This window comes from Cydia amplana, chromosome 5 (assembly GCF_948474715.1).
Source record: "Cydia amplana chromosome 5, ilCydAmpl1.1, whole genome shotgun sequence".
NCBI lineage: Eukaryota > Metazoa > Arthropoda > Insecta > Lepidoptera > Tortricidae > Cydia > Cydia amplana.
This window is the reverse complement of record NC_086073.1, coordinates 2,327,615-2,349,962: the sequence shown is the minus strand read 5'-3', so window position 1 is coordinate 2,349,962 and position 22,348 is coordinate 2,327,615. Positions and strand designations below refer to the sequence as shown.

The following is a 22,348-nucleotide window of genomic DNA, read 5'->3' as shown; positions in this document are numbered from 1 at the left end:
CTTGTTGCGAACTAGTTTTGAGTGGACAAAGTGGAATTGGCATACGTGGCGTAGTAAAATCTCGACGACATTCCAAATTAAACGAAACATGTTTGAATGTTTAAAAGAAATAATTGAGCGTAAACCTAACGAAGAACAATCTCTTTATGAATTTTTCTTTGAGCAAAAATGCAAGATTGACAGGCTTTCATTGAATTTTACGGAACACGATATTATATCAATTATTTTAGGTAATATGCGTGATAGTACTTTAAGTAGTTCAATAGAGGCGGGTAATTTCAATACTTGTGACAGTCTAGCTAGTTTTTTGCACAGTCGTAAATATAAAAGCAAATCAATCTTAAAGCAAACGACACCCGGACATAGTAAACAAATCGATACACGAAATAAATCGGTGTCACCGCATTTAAGTATAGGACAAACGGCTTCGTCTTCTGTGAACCAAACTTCCGATTCCGTGAAGACGGGGCAGCCCCAAAATCGCATTAAATGTTTTTGTTGTGGTGGAGCGCATAAAAGAAATCAGTGCGAGGTTAAATGTGAATTTTGTGGTAAAAAGGGTCACACCGAATCGGTATGCTTTAGTAAAAAGAATCAGAAGGTTGCAAAGCAGGAGACCAAGTTTATTGGAAGTACCGAATCAAAAACCAAGTTTTTCAAAAAGGTGACTATTGATAACAAATTCGAGCATGAGGCTTTTATTGATCCTGGCAGTAGTTGTAGCTTGATTAGTGAAACGTTAGTTAATAAATATGCGTTATTAACTACCGCATTGGAACCACCAATAACATTGCATGGATTTTCAAAAGATATTAGTAAGACAGTGTTAAAGTCCTTGAAAGTCTCTTTGAAATTAGATAGTCTTGATCTGGAGAATGTAAATATGTATGTTATGGACGAATTATCAGACTGTGATATATTAATAGGTCGTAATGTAACTGAACGTCCAGACATTATGTATTCACGTGTTGGAGATGTATTAACATACAGTTATCAAAAATCTTTTGATAATTTTTGCAATGTGATAAGTGAGACCCAAATTGATTCTAATTCACACCGCAATGAGTTAGTACAATTATTTCATAAGTATAGCGAGTGTGTCGCGAGTAGCGTCAAAGAATTAGGAGTAGTTGATAATCACGAGATGGTTATCGAATTAAACAACACAAAACCTATTCAGTTTAGGCCGTATAGGAGTTCACATGGCAATAGAAAGATTATTCGCGAAATGGTTGACGAATTGTTAGAAAGTGGCATAATTAGGGAAAGTAATTCCGCCTATGCTAGCCCCGTGTTGTTAGTGGACAAGAAAAATGGCGAAAAAAGATTATGTGTTGACTACAGGGCCCTGAATAAAATAACTGTCAAAAATAAATATCCTATGCCACGAATAGAGGACCTTATAGATCGGCTTCAAGGTTGTAAATATTTTACCAGCCTAGACCTCAAAAGTGGTTATTACCAAATCAAGATGAGTGCAGATTCGATTCATAAAAGCGCTTTTATAACTGAAGACGGTCATTACGAATTCCTTAAGCTCCCGTTCGGCCTTTGCAATGGCCCGTCATGCTTCCAACAAATGATGAACAAAGTATTGGGAAATTTGCGTTTTGGTAAAATAATAATCTATTTGGATGATGTCTTGCTAATAAGTGAAACCCCAGAAGAGAATTTGGCTTTGCTAGAAACGGTTCTGAAAATTTTTAAAGAACATAATTTGAAATTAAATTTAAAAAAATGTCATTTCCTAAAAACTGAAATCGAGTTTCTAGGGTATAAAGTACAACATAATACTATAAAGCCCAGTGAAAAGAAAGCTGCGGCTGTTAAAGATTTCCCTGAGCCAAAATCTGTTCACCAATTGCGCCAATTTCTAGGACTTATAAGTTACTTTCGTAAATTTATTAAAAATTGTGCCCTTTTATCGAGTCCTCTTACAAAATTATTGAAAAAGGATAGTACTTGGTCCTGGGGAAGTAGTCAACAACAAGCTTTTGAAAATTTAAAGAGTGCACTGTTGTCTGATAATATACTGACTATTTATGACCCAAATAAAGAATGTGTACTTTACACTGACGCTAGCAGAGACGGAATTGCAGGAATTTTAATGCAGGTAACCGACGAAGGGGAAAAACCGGTACACTATTACAGTCGTCAAACGTCTAACGATGAAAAAAAGTATCATTCGTTCGAATTAGAGTTATTGGCTATCATTGCATCATTACAAAAATTTCGACTTTATTTATTGGGCTCCCCGTTCAAAATTATTACAGATTGCAACGCTGTACGTTTTGCTATGACAAAGAAAGAGATTGTGCCACGCATTGCACGTTGGGTACTTTCTACTCAAGAGTTTTGTTTCGATATAATGCATAGAGATGGTAACAGAATGCAGCATGTTGATGCCCTTAGCCGCAACCCCGTGCAATCTGGGGAACAATCTGAGTCGGAGTTAATTATGTCTATTACCGAAGCCGATTGGCTCTTAACTGTACAATTGCAAGATCCGGAAATAGTTAGGATAAAGGAAACTCTAGAATCAGGAGAGGCCGATATAAATAAAAATATTTTTTGTAATTACGAGCTCCTAGGTGGTAAAGTGTACAAACGGACTGGTCAAGGTCGTCGCTGGGTCGTCCCTAAGCAGTGTATTTGGCAGATTATCAAATATAACCACGACGACCTTGGTCATTTCGCCATAGATAAAACGGTAGAACGCATTAAGGATAAATATTGGTTCCATAAAATTCGACGCACAGTAAAGAAATATATTGGTAATTGCCTAAATTGTATATACAATAAGAATAAAACGGGTCCAAAAGAAGGTCACTTGCATCCCTTGCCAAAGTTCGCCAGACCATATCACACATTGCATTTGGATCATGTAGGCCCTTTCGTTAAAACTACACATAATAACAAATATTTATTGATAATGGTAGATTCTTTTACTAAATTTGTTTTTATATTTGCTGTACCTAACACTGATAGTGCTAATGTTATTAACGAGTTAGATAACCTCTCGAAAATTTTTGGCTACCCAAAAAGATTGATCACAGATGCAGGGTCTTGTTTTACGGCATGTAGTTTTAAACAATACTGTAGTAACAAGAATATAAGATTACATACGATAGCCACTGGTATGCCACGTTCCAATGGCCAAGCGGAACGTTTTGTTAAGACAATTTTAGAGTCTATGAGAGCCATGGGTGCAGATTTGTCGGATAATAATTGGGACGAATGTGTAAAACCTTTGCAACAAGGCTTGAACAGTACGGTACAAAAAACTACAAAAGCCGTGCCTAGTGAAATATTTTTCGGTTATCGGTTACGTACTGACGCAGATACTTTAGCACCTAATAGTGATAGCGAGTCTGACGTAGATGTTACTAAATTACGCAAATTAGTGGATGAAAATATCAGGGTGAGCTCCATGCAACAAAAAGAGAGATTCGACAAAACACGCAAAAAGGCTCGACAATACCATGAAGGTGATTTAGTCCTTATTAAAATACAAAGCCAATCCAACGATGGTCAGAGTACGAAGTTGTTACCAATTTTCAAAGGACCTTTCCAAGTGGTCAAGGTCTTGGGAAAAGACAGATATCAGGTGGAAGATGTACGAGGCGCTGAACGTTGTAACAAGCGGTATACTGGAACAGCGGCAGCAGAAAACATGAAACCCTGGATACACATCGGTGACTGGGACATATCAAATAAGTAAGCAGTGTTGGCGAGGTAAATATTTTATTCCTTATGTAATTTGTAATATTATTTATAATATTTCTTTATTCCTTTGTTTTTCATTTCCTTAGGGCGAGCCCTGGTAAAATGCAGTGCTTAATATAAAGTAATTAGTGTATATACATATCTTACCTATAGTAAACCTTAATAAATATGAATTTATGTTAATATACCACACACTATTTTTTTTGTCTTCTTCTAGAGAATTATCAATTTAATATTAAGTAATGGCTACTTACTATTAAATTGGTAAGGCTACTAGTACACTAAAGGAAGTGTGCTAGGTCTAAAAATATAATGAGCCGGTAAACACCTATAGTTACTCGAGTGGGCACGAGCACATATAGTTCAAATGGAGGAACTAAGTGCTAGAAAGACACTGTAATGTGACTGGTGTGGTGATTATAAATTGGACCAGCGCCTTTCTATTGGTGTAATAAAGTGTTATTTACTCTTATACTCGTACTTACTCTTGTTCATTCTTTAAAGGCATTTGTTTTGTTGACAGCATTTTACCGGACTCGTGGAGTGCCCGAGGCGGGCACAACTGTCACATGGCCGTGTTGGCGACATCTGTCGGCACGCCTGTCAAATTGGTACTACGTCATCTAAGTGACACCCACCGGCGCGGCTGTGAAGCTCCTACTACAGCATGACGTACGCGGGTGGCGACATCTAGCGGCGTGCCTGTGGAACTTCTACGCCGGCATTGAGCGCGGGCGCAACAGCAGCGTGTCAATTCATCAACCTGCCAGTGGCGCCATCTGTAACCGGCTGACCTAATTCGAATACCTAACGGCTACCTGTCTGCTACCTGGATGGGGCGGATCGAAGCCTATAAAAACCACGAAGCACGTGGCTACGCTCTCTTTTCTGTTCCTGACGCCATCGAGTAAAGTAACTATCTACGGTTATGTTTGGTATCGTTCTGGTTTGATCTCTGACTAATCATATCCCTGATTGCTTTATAATTGTTTAGCATTTCATATTAAAATAAATAAGTATCGTAAAACGTGTGTAAACATCTATCCAGTAAATCATATGTATACTCTCATCATATAGCAACAAAGAAATAAAATAAAGTTTATATTCTGTGTTCTCATGTTTTATTTTATTCTAGCAGTCAAACTAGCTCACACGTATTTAAATAGCGGCAAATTGCATTCAACTCAAGTGTTCAATATCCGAGAGCCTCTCACACGACGCTATTACTAACCACTATACTATTCGCTAATAGGCACATTGGAAACAAAAGAAGGCTGTGCCATTGGCTAAAACAAAAGCACAGCGTTCTCAAAGTCAAAAACATTGAGGAAAGGACCAATAGATTCAAACGTAGAGAAAAAGACCATTGGACAGCTAATGTCCACACGCATTGTCATTAGAAATGAAGCCATTACTGCACTGAAATCTGACAACCGACTAGCAGTTGATTATGCCCGACAATGCTACTGTCATAAGCCACCATTATGAAACAAAAACAGAAAAGTAATTTGCTCTAACCATCCCCCATTCCGTCGACAATGGCATTGAATCGATACAACATAATCGAACGCCCGAACGACCCGTCTCCCGGCGCGATTCAAGAGACCAACCCTTTGTCTCCCCCCATTTATGGAAGGCTGTATTCATCGATACCGTGGAGGGGGCCGGCCATTCAAAGAGACAAGACAATCCCGATTCAGGGTAGCACAAAAGCGAAAACAATGTCGCCAACACAGAAAGGAACAATCCGGCTCGGAGGACCATCTCCCATCTCTCTCGCGCTTGGGACTGTTGCTACAAGAGCGACTGGGACGGCAACAACAATGGCGGAAAGCGCCGCCTAATGACGAATTTGCGCTTTTCATTCCGCTACAGAAGTTTTTCCCGTTTCGTCATTATTGTCAATACTTGGGAGGGTAGTCCTATTGTCGGTGGATGATAAGGATCGTGTACTTAGCGGCATAATGCCCGACACTGTGGTCGGAGATTTTACCAAATGAGATTTCGCTTTTTAATTTCCTTGAAATGGCGTGCGTTTTCAATATTTTTAGTTGGCAGATAAATCGGGCGTGAATGAGAGCTGTGATTGTTGCGGGACAGCGTGGCGTTTTAAATTATTGGCTGTGTAATTTAAGCATGTTTGCATGGTGATATGTAATACACACACAAATCACACAGACAACAAACAACAACATACATATTTTTAATTCATATTTTCAGCAGTTTGTTTCCTCGGTAACAATGGATATATTGAATCGTTGCCACCAAATAAACTAGGTTCCTATTGCAATATCACGTCGATATCCAACATCATCATTTTTATATAAGAGCATTGATGGCCTCCTAGTCTAGTTGGTAGTGACCCTGCCTGTGAAGCAGGTCCCGGGTTCACATCCTGGTAAGGGCAATTATTTGTGTGTTTATCGCAGATATTTGTTCGTTTGGCTTTCTATGTATTTAAGTATTTATCTATTAAATATATCGCCATACCCACAACACATGCCTTATTGAGCTTACTGTACTGCCGTGCTAACAACATATGCAGCAATCGCAGTTGAAAAGTCATGCAATTGTATATCTTGTTCTCTTTGAATAAGTTCTTTATTTAAACGATGATTTTCATGCAAGTACTGCACTTACTATTAGCAGGGCAGTGTAGTACTAGGTTATGTATAAGATTGTCTGAGTAAATATTTATTTATTTATAAATTTGCCTAACAAATGTAGTTGAATGCGGACAACAAGAAAACTACTACAGAATACAAAAATCTACACGTGTGTACATAATAGAGAACCATGAACTACATTCACATTACTGCATTCGCGTGACGAATTAATGACATCTATTTAAAGTATGCATTTGTATGCAGACTGCGATGCTTAAAACAAATGTTCCTTTTGTGAACGCCACAATGCGCTTAGAACGACGCAAAGAGCTCTTTGAGCTAGGGTTGCCATGCTTTGCGAGGAAACTGTCTTTTGTTTTTAATATTTTTCGCATGAATTTCATGCTTGACTTATAATACCTGTATAAGTAGGGAGCTTAAATGTTGCTTCATTTTAATGTATTTATTTGAACGACGCCATATAAACCAACTAAAACTGTTAAGTTTTAGTTGGTTGAGATGGTTAAAAATACAGCCATCTTCATTGACTATGGAGTGATCATATACATTATTACGCTCAAATATATAAATCATTATTTTCATTGGAGTTTATCACAAAAAGGCTTAAATTGTTATAGTTTAATGCGATTGCGATTTGCGAACATCCGCATCCGCAACCGCGGAACTTTCGCATTATTTTCAACATCCGCATTTGCATCCGCATCCGCATAAAATCGATGCGGAGCTTATGCGGATGCGGATGTACTATAATCCAAAGGTCCAAAATTCACCCGAATATTTTCGTTGAGGTGTGGCTTTCGTTGTAAATTTGTAGTGCAAGATATTTTTATAAATTAAACATAAACTCAGACAATACTAAAACGAACATTGGTATTGATACAGTTGGTAGGTACTACTAGACTTTAGTGGTTTTACGGTACCAATTACTTGTGGTTGATAATGAAAGACAATCCCAAACAAACCCACAACCGCTGGCTACCGTACTTCGTGTATAGCAACTGTAACATTCGTGGATACAACTGTCACATTCTGCATCTTTGTCACTCGCCACAATGAGTAATTGTGATGTAAAAGATACGAGTCGACATTGAATATGCGAATCGAAACAAAGCTGTAGGAGAATGGCTATTGCTTTGTATTTGTGTGCTGGTGTGTTAGTAAAATGTGAAACGAGTCATTTTCTTAAGGCAAAATTGTGTAAGTTACTCTTAATTTGATTTGACGTGACGTAATTACAATTACATAGAAACATTAGGCCATAATAAAAATATCTGAACATTGACTTTTTTGTTAGGTACCTATTTGTGATCACCTTGTCTGCTCTGATATACCTGATGGCGACTGTACAAGGTCCATATTGGGGATACCCACCTAAAATTTAGGAAGGATTTAAATCTACTCGGGTTAGAGGTGTAACTGTAGGGTTAGAGCCGGCGTAGCTTTTTTGACGTTCATAAGCGCATTGTAATATGCCTACTTTGAAAAAAATCTTTATGGTTTTCACTTTAACTTACTTTTGCAAAAGAACGCAAATCCGAGGGCACAATCTAACGTGCAATGCGTCATAAAGCTGCAATGGAAGTTCAAACGAATCCGATAACAATGTCTCATTCCGTGTGTCTTTGACTGTCTGTGCAACCGCTGCGGTTAACAGATTTTAGGGTTCCGTATTTATTTATACAGGCCCAAAAATACGTCATCAAATCCGAGCAAACGTACACGTAAAAAAAATATACGTTTTCAACAAATTTCATAAATTGGACTTTAAAATTATATGGATTACCTAAAAATAAATCCGTGGCGTGGTTTGGTCTAAACTTAATGAACTTCTGTAAAAAAAGGGTTGAAAGGAATAAAGCTTAGATGCTAGTTTAGGCTGAAGATGAAATAAAATCAACACACACATTTTTTTAAGACGATAGTTTTCTGTCAAACTGCGTGTATGAGAAGCAGTACTAAAGTAGTACGTAGGTACTAATGTAGTACGGCAACCATCAGCTTGACACTGACATAAACGCTAGCGTGAACATAACTTCGCTCGTACTGACATACATATTAGTGCGAGCGAGATGTATAGAAAGTAATTTACGTAGACGTTAGAGTATATGCCCGTTTTGACACTGTAAGTGACTCATGGTACGGGTACAGGTTCACATAAAGTTTACAGACATTGAGGTAAAGTATACATGGTTTGTATTTTGACGTTTTATAAAATAAACGCTTACAAAATCCTCAGTACGTAGGTATTAAACAAAGTCGATCTTGATTGGTTTAAAGTTTCCATAGCAAAATGGTAGTCCCCATTTAAAATTTACATCTCTCCAAATTATGCTAATTGTGTATAAAAGCGGAAAGAAATCTGTTGCCTTATTATTGAAACTTAACCTCGATGCTCACTACTTATTGATTCTAATCGAAAAGGCACAATAACATTTTTAATTACTTGTTTTATAACTTTGCTTAACGCTGGCGGAACCCCTTTCTACTAAATAAAACAAAACTTGTTTCTTCTCACCTTGTTTGTAACAATTATATGCAACAAGAAAGCTTTTACTGCTATTATTTAGTTATGCTAGATTAAAATGGAAAATGGGGCCAAAGCTTAAATAACAGTTTTACGTGGTTAAAGTTAGGTTAGTCCGGCTTTTGAGACCACCATTTTACTTCGAAATGGTGGAGTCTTACTAACCCGAAAAACTTTAGCTAACTAATAATATAATGTTTATAATATTTAAGTTATCCTTGCCCAATAGTGTTTCATTTGTGTATAATTTTAACTAGCGACCCGCCCCGGCTTCGCACGGGTAAACCTTAACAAATTATACACGTAAGTCGTAAACCTTCCTCAAGAATCACTCTACTGATAGGAGAAAACCGCATGGAAATCCGTTCGGTAGTTTTTGAGTTTATCGCGAACATACATACAGACAGATGCGGCTGGCGACTTTATTTTTAAGGTGTAGTGTTATATAAAGGCAACATAAAAGCGCAGCAACAAACAGTAAAAAGGAATCTATTAACATTTAATAAAATCATGACCTAAATAACGTTTCTTACCATTTCAATTTTCCGGGCGGGGGTCCGCCCGCCTTCATGCGTCTTTGTGTCACCCCCTAGGGTGGAAAACCCCCTTTTCCACCATTGTCGTATGGCACACGAGCTTTCAGAGTAATGAAGAGCATTTTCGTCCGATTCTGAGCACAATGTGCTTTAATACAGCACAGAGAGGCAAGTCCTTTGTTGCGATTTGTATTGTGCCTAACGTGTGTGTATTGTGATGTATGTTTGTTTGTTTTTACGATTGTGCAGACAATGGTTGTGTTGGTAAAAAAGTCCGGATGTAACTGGAGGTATCGATCGTGCAAAGTGGGGCCTTTTATGTAGCTTTGTGGAGGTTGTATGGGAAAATGCTGCAACTATTGGTTATTAGGCATTCAATGCACATAACTTAAAAATAATAGATATAATATACATAGTTTGCATTTGTAAACTCTTCTATGATTAAAACATTCACTTTTTTTTCTACACTTTCACTACTTACCTAATTTAATGAAAAACTCGGACACATTCGGCTAAATAAGGGAAATCAATGACATTATTGCAGTAGTTAACCTACTTATGTCATCTTTATTGCTAAGAATTAAGATCGAAGGTCGCAAATCGCAACTATTGTCAATAACAGAGTCAGGTACAGTCACCAGCAAAAATATATGACTGTGGGCAGCCGTGCAAAAATATCTGATGCTCCATTGGAGGCATAAGTATATGACGACACTACCTCGGTAAAAATATGTGATGCTTTGTAGCTGGCAAAAATATCGTTAGTCTGTATCCGCATAAATATCGGGTCGGGTCGCTTAAAAATATTTGACGACTCATAAAAATCAAACTTATGTGATTACTCTCATCTGGCATAAATATCTCTCCACTGCGAATGCACGTGAATGCAAATACATCGGATGACAGACGGACCGCCTATATATCTGACACGAAATTATGAAATATGTCATCAATCGGCAAAAACAAACCATACCTGGACAGCATAGAGCCTTAAATTGTATGAAGTGATTTGACAATTCACGAAAAGAGTGCAGACTTGTCATTGAATATGTCTGTCTCACGTATTTCATTTGCAATTTTAAATTGTGACACAAATAAAAATCAGGTAGACTTTTAATTTGCTTTTAATAGATGTGTAATAAACCTCCTTCTTACATAAAAAATAATGATAAAGAAGTCACCTTGTGAGACTGTGACAAGGACAAACAATAATAGCGCTTTCGCTGCTACTCCTACTGAAAGATACATAAGACTATCCCGTTCGGTCATTTCCCCCGCCCCTCATGCCAGATCCAGTTATTATTGCAATATTCATGATTGCAATACGTTCAACAAAAAAATTATATCCATTTTATTCCGTCAAATCGTCGATGATAGAATATAATGTGAGACAGACATATCAAATGACAAGTCTGCACTGTTTTCGTGAATTGTCAAATCACTTCCTACAATTTACGGCTCTATACCAAACATGTATGGTTTGTTTTTGAAGGTCGATAACATATTTGTGATTTTCCAACGTGTCAGATATATAGGCGGTCCGTCGTCCATCCGATGTATTTGCTTTCACAGTGGAGAGATATTTATGCCAGATGAGAGTAATCATATGATTTTGATTTTTATGAGTAATCAAATATTTTTAAGCGATCCGATCCGATATTTATGCGGATACAGACCAACGATATTTTTGCCGGCCACAAAGCATCACATATTTTTACCGAGGTAGTGTCGTCATATACTTTGTTTTTTTTTTTGTATTTTGTAAGTTACGTATCCTAGCCAACGAGTTACTCTAGCCTAGCTCACATGATTATTGCCTGTCTAGGTTTCAGACAAAGACTATAGTGTTTTTCTATCATCAAAACAATTATCACAATGATTAAAGTACGAAGTGTTTCATGATTGATCTAACCCGCCATGTTTTCATTTACACCCCGCATTTTACTTTGTTCCAGTAAAATCTACGAAATAATTACCGTACACGTGTTTTGGTTATTGGTTTTAACTATTAACTAGTTAATTAGCGAGTCAATTTGTGATTAATAGGGGTTTTATAATTACTAGGCAACGCCCGCAACTTTGTCGACGATTTTGACGTTGCTTTGAGCTTTTATTATAGCAAAAATGGTTATATAAATCATTTGCCCTTGTGTACACATTAACTTATGTAACATATATAGGTTATAACAACTTGCGAAAAATTCATCGTTAAAGCTTTATTTATTTTTCAGGAAGTAAATTCGTTCGATCGTTCGTTACCTACACCTATTTTTATATGTACCTATTTGACACTCTGATTAAATATAATTCTTCCATTCCAAAAAAATGACGTCAATATAAATAGTCCAGGAGCCGACACAAAAAAAGTAATAAGTAATTAAACAAACCCACAAGAGACGTTACGTAGTTCAGTGCACAAGGGCGGATCTGACTCATGCCTTAGTTATGAAATACGCCTTTTTGTACATTCACGTACATTTTTGTCCCCTACGGCTGCACGGGGCAGATAAGCCTGCGTAAGTAGGCGACAATGCGGCGGTTTCAAAATAAAAACAGTAGGTAATGTCTTTTACAGCGTTTTGTGGCGCGTTTGTGGATAGATATGTAAAGTTGTTTTTTTATCTGTTAGTGCGCAGAAAGTATTAATTGTATTATTTATTAAAGCTCATCATATACCATGTGATAGTACAATAAGATATTTATCTACTTTGATTTTACTTTAATTCTTCGAATATAAATTACATGATATACCTACAAATTGTATATGATATTCGAAATAAGATAATTCTTAACATGAGTAAAGTAAACTAGCTTTACTTTCGCATTGTACTAGGTATATACCTCTACTAAGTAGTATCGATTACATAATCCAATTGTTACTGGCACCGAGTTCTGAACTTTGTCAATAGCCATTCACCATTGACTTTTGCACTTCTCAGTTCATCGACCTATCTAGAAAAAACTAACAATTTAGCTTCAGACAAAATCTATTACAAGCCACAACAGTAGCGTAGCACGTAGACTAGAAAAAACAAGAAAAAGCAACAACGCTCCCGGTCTACCCGAAAAATAGTCAGTCATTCTTTATTATTCAGTAAAATAGTGACTTTAATAGATTCCATGACAACAATACCTATAGAAGCACAGAAAATATACATTCTTTATAGTTAAAAAGTACCTTTATGGTGGCTTTGTACAATTATATACGGTGTTCGTTACAAACGAAAATGGGTATTAAAGTATTTGAAAGACAGACGCTTATGACTGTTTTCCTTTGAAACGTTAGACAGCGAGTTCAGCAGCCAATAGCGAGTTACGGTTCTTTAATTACTCCATCTGTTACAAAAAGTTGAAACAAAAAATGGCTTTAAAAGGGGAAACTGGACTGGTCTATGTAAGGAGCGGGGCGAATCGCTGTAAATTGATAGCGGGCATATGTTGTTACGATATCTTTTAAAACCTTATAATTTTCAATTTTGTACTTAAGTAGCATAGAATAAAGTTGTTGTTTGCATGTAGTGGGAGTACTTTTAAATAGCCGGATTATATAATTTTCGTGTGAAGCGACTGCGTGGATAATGTGGTACATATTTAACCGGTGACTTGCAGTTTATTTGACTGGATCTTTGACTATGTATTATGTAATAGCTGTGAAGCTTCTATGCACATCGTCTTAGAAAAAGGTCTGTATAGTCATTACAGAAATAAATTATAAGTAATAGTTATAAATTCTGTTATAGCTCCCAGTTCCACCTTAGTTTCGTGTACCTACTTTTTGCTAGTGAGAAAATATAATTATTATAAATTATTAAAATAAATTAACGATACTTAAAGCCGTTATTATTGAACCTACTTATAGTATAATTATTACATTCATGTTATTTATTTCCTCAATATATACTTTATTACCCAACGTATTTATTTAGCCTAAACATTAAACCTATCTTCACATATGTCATAGTATCATACAGTATAATCTTATAAATACATACACAAACATAAATATATATATATATATATACATATATATATATATATATATATATATATATAGGTATGTACCTATATTATTTTCTACACAAACTAAAATAGTCTTAGCCGTACAGTTTCCGACAAACAGCAAGCAAATTTGTATTGTACGAAGGGTCGGCCTGAAAACCAGCGTTGTAGTAGGGAAGCCTGCTGCAACACATGCTGAGGTTCGCTCCTTTTTAGCATCATAATTTAAAAAAACTTATATCTACATGTAAACAAATTAATTTGTGCCTATTTAAGTTTAATTCTAAGGCTTGTAATGTTTTGTAGCATTGCCTGTAAACATTTTTCAATGTGGTGTTAAATAAAAAATTTCTATGTCTATATGTCTATGTCTATGTCTAATATAAAAATTTGTTGAAATTAAGGGCTATTACGAAAATTATTCATTACTTTGGTACGTGTGTAAATTAGGTACATAAAAATGTGTCAAAATTCCTAACGAGTGGAGAATATGTATATAACACATATATGTTACCTTCACACCATACGTAATCCCCATAACAAAACCCAGTCCCCTAGAATCATGGTTCTACGAAATGCATATTGAAACATCAAACAAATACCTACCACCATATACCTCTACAGCCTTCATAACTACCGAACCATCTTAAAACGTCACATAAACGTTAGTACAGTATGGCTTCCTGTAGCTCTTTAAATTAGCAAGGTATTAGCTGGAAATGTGTTAAGTGTGCTTGTGAGGGTGCGATTTGCTTTTGTGCGTGTAATTAATATTAAGAGGGAATCCTCTATCTAAGGCGTTACGCGTACAGAATTAAGGGAGCATTAATTGCACTTAGTGCCACTTGCACCATTCCACTAACCCTGGGTTAGCAGAGTTACCATGGTTACCAGTACCATTTGAAACTGACATAACGGTTTAACCGCTTAACCTTGGGTTAGTGGGATGGTGCAAGTGGCCCTTGACTGTTCAAATTTCAAATAGGTCAATAACGGTTAACTGAATACTGTATCTGTAATCTTAACTATAGGGTTCTTATATCATGAGATTCACGAGACCAACCATTAACAAAATATTGTATTATTGTTAAAGCAAATATTTCCTTCAGTGTTCAATCATGAAATGCCCCTGTCCTGAATTAAATATTGAATTTTGTTCAGCTAACAAGTATAAAACGATTTTTACAGTACATATGGTGCTACTTTACCGCCCTAGTGCGTAAAATTTTGACACCTATGTCAAAAATTTAAAGGGTCATATATACCGTAAACGTTGTACAATACAGGTGCGTAAAGGTAATACGCGAATTTCCTACTTTTCGCACCTGTATCGTAATTTACCTACCTACTATTGAGAGGTCTTATCATAAACATGCCAGCCGGTCTACATATCCTATACACACACAAGTCACACAACTGCCTACCCCTAGATTACAGGCGTGAAGCTAGTCAAATGTGTACGTAATCGCTATTACGTAACCTGAGACAGTATGAGGGTGCTCCCCTCTTAATTAATATTAACTGAGCGTTGGAGGTGCATCAGACAGAACAGAAAACAAACAGCGCGTATGGGGAGACAGGAGTGTGAGCTTGTTGGGAAACATGTTCGATAAATTGTCAAGTTGTACCTATGCCAAAGCAATAAAAAATTGTCGTGACGTATATAACGGCACATCATATATAATTCTTCGTCGTAATTACTAAACTAAATATTTCAGTTAAAATTTATGTCGTTTGTTCTAATTTTCCTAAATTCTTAGTTACCCTACAATCGTAGGGTACAATCTGTTTCGCGCTTTTCATGAGGTTGAAGAATAATAGCTATATTTTTAGACGAGTTTACCTTCCGACTGAATGTAGGTATATTTCTTTGCATTATTTGTCAAGAAAACAAGACATGAAGGCCAGTAGGGTGTCCATTTATTTATTTATTTATAAATGGCTTAAAAGTCCATCTGTACTGTCATGAGAAAGCAACATAGAGAAAAACACTTTGTTGTGTGCCGTGCGTGTGCCTGTTCTGTTGTGAATATTATTATGATGGTAATAAAATCAGTGGCGTGCACAGAGATTTGAGACTGGGTAGGCAAAAAAAACCGGCCAAGTGCGAGTCGGACTCGCGCACGAAGCGTCCCGTACCATTACGCAGAAACGGCAAAAAAAAATCACGTTTGTTGTATGTGAACACCACTTAAATATTTATTATATTCTGTTTTTAGTATTTGTTGTTATAGCGGCAACATAAATACATCATCTGTGAAAATTTCAACTGCTTAGCTATCACGGTTCATGAGATAGAGCCTGGTGACAGACAGACGGACGGACGGACAGCGGAGTCTTAGTAATAGGGTCCCGTTTTTACCCTTTGGGTACGGAACCCTTAAAATAAGAGCTACTAACAGTCTTACTAGCTTACCAACAAAAATCCGTCATGGTTTCACATCCTTGTCAAGTCGGTTAATAATGACGTACGTAATTATGTAATTAACCACGGCAAATATACGAAAAGTGATTGATTTTACTTTACCACTTGTTTATGTTAACTGCAATTCCGATGTTCACCGGCCCTTTTCAATCACTTTTTTTTGCTAAAAGAAAGCTTTGAATATGCATAATTTTTAATATTCGGTACACACACACACACACACACACACACCGTACAACGTTCACAATTCAAAATATCCATATTTTCACTAATCACAATTATTCTAATTGCCGGTAACTGTTATCGTTATCTCACCAAAACAAACAAACAATGGCGGCCGAATAAAAAATGTAAATAAATAAACTTACCTAAATAAACTAAACGAATAAAAAAGCAGTCTCGTCTTTGTACTAAGTTACCATAACAAATGCTACTTTTTAAAATAGTCACGTAATCATGCATCGCATCGGAAGTATTCGGAAACCTTCGGCCGTCATCGTTAAGGATTCGAACGATAGGCGCTGCCTATAAGCGTCTAAATGTGTGCGTTACTTGTATCATTGTGTGCTCGTATTTATAGGAAGGCCCACTACACTGTTACCGCGTAACTACGACTCACGGACATGCACACATAGAAAGGTTTAGACCGAAATGTTTTCTGTCTTTGCCGTGCAAGGCGGCAGGCGCGCAGCGGCGCTAGTGCCGCGTGGCCCGCGTGGTGTAAACTTCGTCGCGTAGAATTATAGATGACGACAACGGACACCGGTAGATGGAGCGCTTATTAAATTTTAGAATGTTTTATTGATTACAGATACGATCAAGTATAAATTAAATTAAGTAGTTTAAAAGGATAGATATCGGAATTATAGTAGGGTAGGCAGTGCCTTTTTGCCTTTATGAAGTGCACGCCACTGAATAAAATTTAATGTTATACGATTATGACAGTGTTTGTTTATTATAACTTTTTCCACATTCTGCTTATCAGGCCAGTATGCCATATTATTTCTGCTTTTTGGGGCCATCTTTCTACAGCTTAGCTCAAAGATAAATATAAAAAAATTCTCATCTTTCCTTTCACTCCCCATCCTCGCGCCCCGTATGTCACATACCAGCAAAAACGTTCCATTGTACACCTACAGCATTTCGATTGATTCCGTAAACAAAACCGTTTTGTTCGTCGATTTATTAGTGCCGAACACATAGTTACACCCTTATTATACGGTAACAACGGTGGTTTTCGAATGGCATTTTAAAGTTTGTAGATACGTATTGACAGGTGGACAGATGTGAGGGTGTACGGTCTCTGGAGTGTACTATTGTTTTTATTGACAATAAACTGAGGTAATTTGGAGTGCGTTTGATATCCTGTTATTATGCTGTCTTGTTTGAATTATTATTCGGTTTAATAATCAAGTACGCTCGGATTGGTTTGTACTAAAAGAACTGGACTGAAATAATAATAGATATATTCTATTTGGAAAGCATCAGTGGCAACTTGTTATGATGTGACAGGTGTTATAAGTTACAGTTTAAAATAGTCATTAGGTCATCACACTTTTATTTTGGAAATTTTAATTGTTATTTCTACTCATAAAGCGGGCTCATCACGAGCTATTTCGATCCTAGTTGGAAAAAAAAGTGTCTCAAGATTTTTGTTTCCATTCCGTTACCATTATTTTATCATATACTTTGTTAACGTTAAGGGAATGGAAGGAACGAAAATGGATGGACATTTTGAGACACTCTGTACAGCGTGTAAGAGCAAAATGTGTATAAAGTGTACAAAGCATTTTCCCTACAAGCAAAGAACAAATGCATGCAACAAATACTCGAAAACATGAACAAAACATTATTTTGTATGTTTGTATGGGACAACGGTCCGCTTTTAAGCGCGCCATTGTCGCCCTACTCGCGAAAGCAACTGTTACTGACTGTTTCCCGATGACGGTGACAGCCCTTTCTGTTAAAGACGGGATGGTTCCAGGTTGGATTATGTTAAATAAGGAAGGTTAGAAAGATAAATATTCCTATTCTTAGAACTCAGATATATTGGAGCTGCCGAGGTGCTAACAAATATCTGCACATGCACTCTAACGCCTTGATAATAGAGGCGTGTTTAGATATTTAGATTAAAGGCAATTTTCAAACCAAGAAATCTCTTCTTTTCATCATTATAACTAGTTGATTGGTAAATTTCTTTCGCCAAAGAAATTGTTTATTGTCTTTCAATAGTCTTAAAACGTCCTCATAGCACAGTACGAGGTTCGCAATATATTGTTTCACTTGTTACAATCGTTGTCATTGAAGCGAAAAGCTATGTACAGTCGCCATCAGATATATCCGAGCGGCCAAGGTATTCACAATATCTGAACACGCACTCTAACGCCCTGACAATAGAGGCGTGTTCAGATATCTGTGAGAGCCTTAGCCGCTCCGATATATATGATGGCATAAATCTGCCACAAGCAGTAGCTGGAATACAGCCAACCAATCTTCACAAGACATTTTCTACTCATCATAGCCCACTATAGTTTGACCTCCAGATTAAAAGCAATAGTGTGCGAATAGGGGTCTGACCTAAATTGGTCGTGTTTAGTGAGCTTAGTGAATTTAAAGGCTTTAGGTTGTTGATTAATTCGGTGGCCGTCCCCCGCTGGGTCCACGGTTGATTGCGCTCACTTTTTGTGTTTCAAGTGTTTTTTATCGGTTTAAAATTTTCAAAAGCTCTCGAGGCATAATTTAAGGCAGGTTACAGAATGTTTTCTTATTAGGATGCCGGATGGTGAGTGGTGTTTATTTAATTTTTTACAAGCAGAAACGTTTCCTTCGTATATGACATTAAAGGCCTGTGCACACCGGCTGCGTGTGCGTGACGGGCACGTGCGCGTGCAGCGTTGTAGTATACAGTACGGTTACCATCAGTTTGTCACTGACATAAACGCCGTCGAGAACGTAATTTACTTTCTATACATCTCGCTCGCACTCGCATATTAGTGCAATCGGGATGTATAGAAACTATAGAGAGTAAATTACGTTCTCGACGGCGTTTATGTCAGTGACAAACTGATGGTAACCGTACAGATCCTTATGACTCTTATGAGAGACGCCACACCGCTTGCGTGACGTGTACGTGAGCGGCTCCAACATTTTAGCACACGCGCACGTGCACGTCACGCACACGCAAGCCGGTGTGCACAGGCCTTTATTTCGGTTTAAAAAAATATTCCTTCAGTAAGTTCCCTGTTATAAACAAAATATCCATCAAAACCGATTTTTTAATATGAAAAAAACTTCCCTAATGATCGCAAATACTGCTTTTACACACGTTTTGTTTCCATAAAGTGCACAAATTGCCAGACACCAACATTAAATAACCCAAAAACCATAAACAAACCCAAATTAAGACGCTCGCTATATAAATAACCCGCAAATTAGTGTTTCCGACACATTTGCATACAAATAATGGCTCTTGACGCGAATTTAAACATTTACTTAAGGTAAATATGGATAAATTGCATAGCGTATCGCAGGGTGCAGATATAATCTTAAAAGTTGTTGAAAATTTGCAATTTATTCTTTACTGAACTTAAAAATGTCTGCTAAATTTTGTTTGTTTCCAATAAATATTAGGTACTTAATATCGGATCGGATAAAAACAAATGAATATCAATTCCTTTTAAGATTTGACTTTGAACGCCATAAGTGATTATAGTTTAGTATAATTATTTGCGTTTTTTATTGCTACCTATACTTCCGACATCATCAAACCAACACAGCAATGCTAATATAAGTACCTAAGTAAATACTTCAAGTGTCACAACTTGAACTCAATTGTACTAGAAAGTTTATTTAACTTATACGACTTGTACGAAACAGACCGGCCTACACATAGCGCACATGTTAAGATCGAGACAAAATAAATAACGCTTGTAAAAAGCCAACTCTTTTGTAGTGCCTGAGTACTTACTAGGGCTTCCAAATACCGGACTTCTCACAATACCGGTATTAATACCGAAACTGTCTTCATCAATACCGGGATCCCGGGATCCCGGTATTGGATATGAATCGCTTAAAAATATATAGTTTTATTAAAAAGGGGAATTAGAAAGGTTCACTGGAATACCAGATATGTCCTAAAAGCTATTACAACAATAAACAATCAATGCCGCCATCTGCAATAATTTTATTTCACACTCCAGGTTGGCAATAATTTTATCCAATTTGATGACTTCACCTCACCAGTCACATTTGTAGTCCAACTTAACCAACCAGATAACATTTTTTCAAATTTTCGTCAAAATTGGTTTGCCATTATTACCTTGGAGGATATAATCAAACGGAGTCGCCATGTCTGTAATTTTCTGTACAAAACAGTCTGCCGATTTTTGCGGGGGAGGGGAACGTCAAATGTATGCGTAACGTAAAAATAGCCATGTCAGATAAACGTCAGTCCATACATTGTGTATGACCGTTGGCCGCCTATTTTCGACAGAGGGGAAAGCCTGTTAATGGCTACTCCGTTTAGTTGTATCCTCCAAGATTATTACAGTTATCCTTGCTCTTTCGTTTTATTTTTTGATAAAATTATAAGAACTAATTATGTTAATGTCACTATCATCATATTCATCACTCACATAACTTCAGGATTCATCCATCGCCAACCACCAAATATGTATTTATCTGACGCCTTGGGCAACGATCTTGTTTCAATAATAAAATGCGGGCTAGAGACCAGTTAGAGTTAGACCAAGTAAAGTCTGCAACGATTTTGATAGCATACGCAGTACGCAGTGCAAGTGTTATTTGTACGTCATAATTTCATAGAAGTTTGACGTTTAATATAACACTTGCACTGCGCGTGCTATCAAAATCGTTGCAGATTTTTCTTGGTCTAACTCTAGATGCGTCTGACGTTTAGTAAGCTTTTTGATACAGCCGAATATAATGGATTTAAAGGGTTTATACTGCGCATTTCCCTCAGTTTTTAAAATACCGGGATCCCGGTATTGCCTTTAAAAATACCGGTATTGAAAAATGTGTTTAAAAGGACGGGATCCCGGGATCCCGAAATACCGGGATCCCGGTATTGGAAGCCCTAGTACTTACGTAAGTACTTACTTACAGTATTAACCGACCTTAATTTTTCTCATAAATTGACAACAGGAAAAAATAAAAATCAACACCTATTTAGTAAGTTTAGTAACCATGGTAGGCCCATGGCAGAGAATAAATTCTAGATCGGCACTGAAATACTCACTCTTTCATTAAAACGAACTAGGAACATCAAAATTGCAAAATTTCCAGATGGAAAATTTTGGTAACTTCTCATATTTCAAACGGATTCGAGTATTCAAAACGGAGTTTTTCATTTCCCGAATGGAAAATTTCTTTGTTTGTTGTGATTTTTTTTAAGTAGTTTCAGTAGTTGTAGGAAATTTTCCGTAATAGTTCTATGCATATATGTGTTACCTCAAACATAAACACATAATCATTCACTTGTGCACCAAGACCAAGACTAATTAAACCAAATCATTCACTCACAGATCCGCTCAGAGCGGTGAATGGTCAATTTGCAATCAAATGAGCCCCTCACACCGAGCAATCTCAGGTGCTTTCCATCACAATACATCGCGAGATAAGATCAAGGGCGAGGGATCAGTTTGATGGAAGAATTAGACAATGCCTTTGGTAGCTATTGATAGCTATTTAGCTGAAGATTCACTTAGATGAGCTTCTAGCATTGTTTAAGTGATCTTTGCATTGTATCTAAGTTGAGATGCGTCAATATTGTCAAGGCGAAGTGTGAGTTAATTTGGATATTTTTCTGGATGTTTATTTGTCATCAGGTCATCACAACTTAATATCATCATGTAAACCAGTTGCCTTTTTTTCAACGATTGTACACCCTTTTCGTGGCACTTTTCTTCCCTTCCCATTCCAGCGATGTTTTCCAACACTTTCGTTGTTCTTTTCCTTCTTTTATTTTCCTCGCGTGATTTGTGCACAACTCCTGTGAATTGCCAATTCATACTGCTTACTTTTACATTGTAGCCTATTCCAAAATGTTAATGCTCCATCAGTTTTTGCTATAATCATTGCTATTTATCATCAGTTCTTTAAGCTATGTAATCAACTCATATTTCTTGTTCTTCTGGGCTCCTCTTCTCTAAACAAAAGAAAGCTGAGGATCTATAAATGGATCTAGTATAGATTTTTTATAACTACAGCTCACCTAATCTCTTAGAGATCTCCGAATTGTGCATCTTAGGGTTGTCCTGGGCGATCTTCCGCCGCTGTAGCCTGCTCCACACCATGAACGCGTTCATGGGTCTCTTGATGTGTTCCTCTGGGGACTTCTTCTGCCCAATCATGGGCATGGAGCCGATGGAACCCATGGACATGCTCATGGGGAACCCCATGGAGCCGCCGAAGCTGGCTCGGTCGCACATCGCACCAGCGGCACTGGGGAGAAAAGAATAGCGTTAGAATTTATTTGGCGGGTTGGGTGGAC

At 37.1% G+C, this 22,348-nt stretch overlaps 1 protein-coding gene across 1 annotated transcript in view; it reads right to left on the bottom strand.

The window, feature by feature from the left end:
* Positions 1–22,348, bottom strand: part of LOC134647791 (transcription factor Sox-21-B-like) — an 82,007-nt gene that overhangs the window by 42,417 nt on the left and 17,242 nt on the right. The window contains exon 2 of the mRNA XM_063502113.1: positions 22,070–22,299. Within this exon, the coding sequence (XP_063358183.1) occupies positions 22,070–22,299 (230 nt within the window). The remainder of the gene's footprint in view (positions 1–22,069; positions 22,300–22,348) is intronic.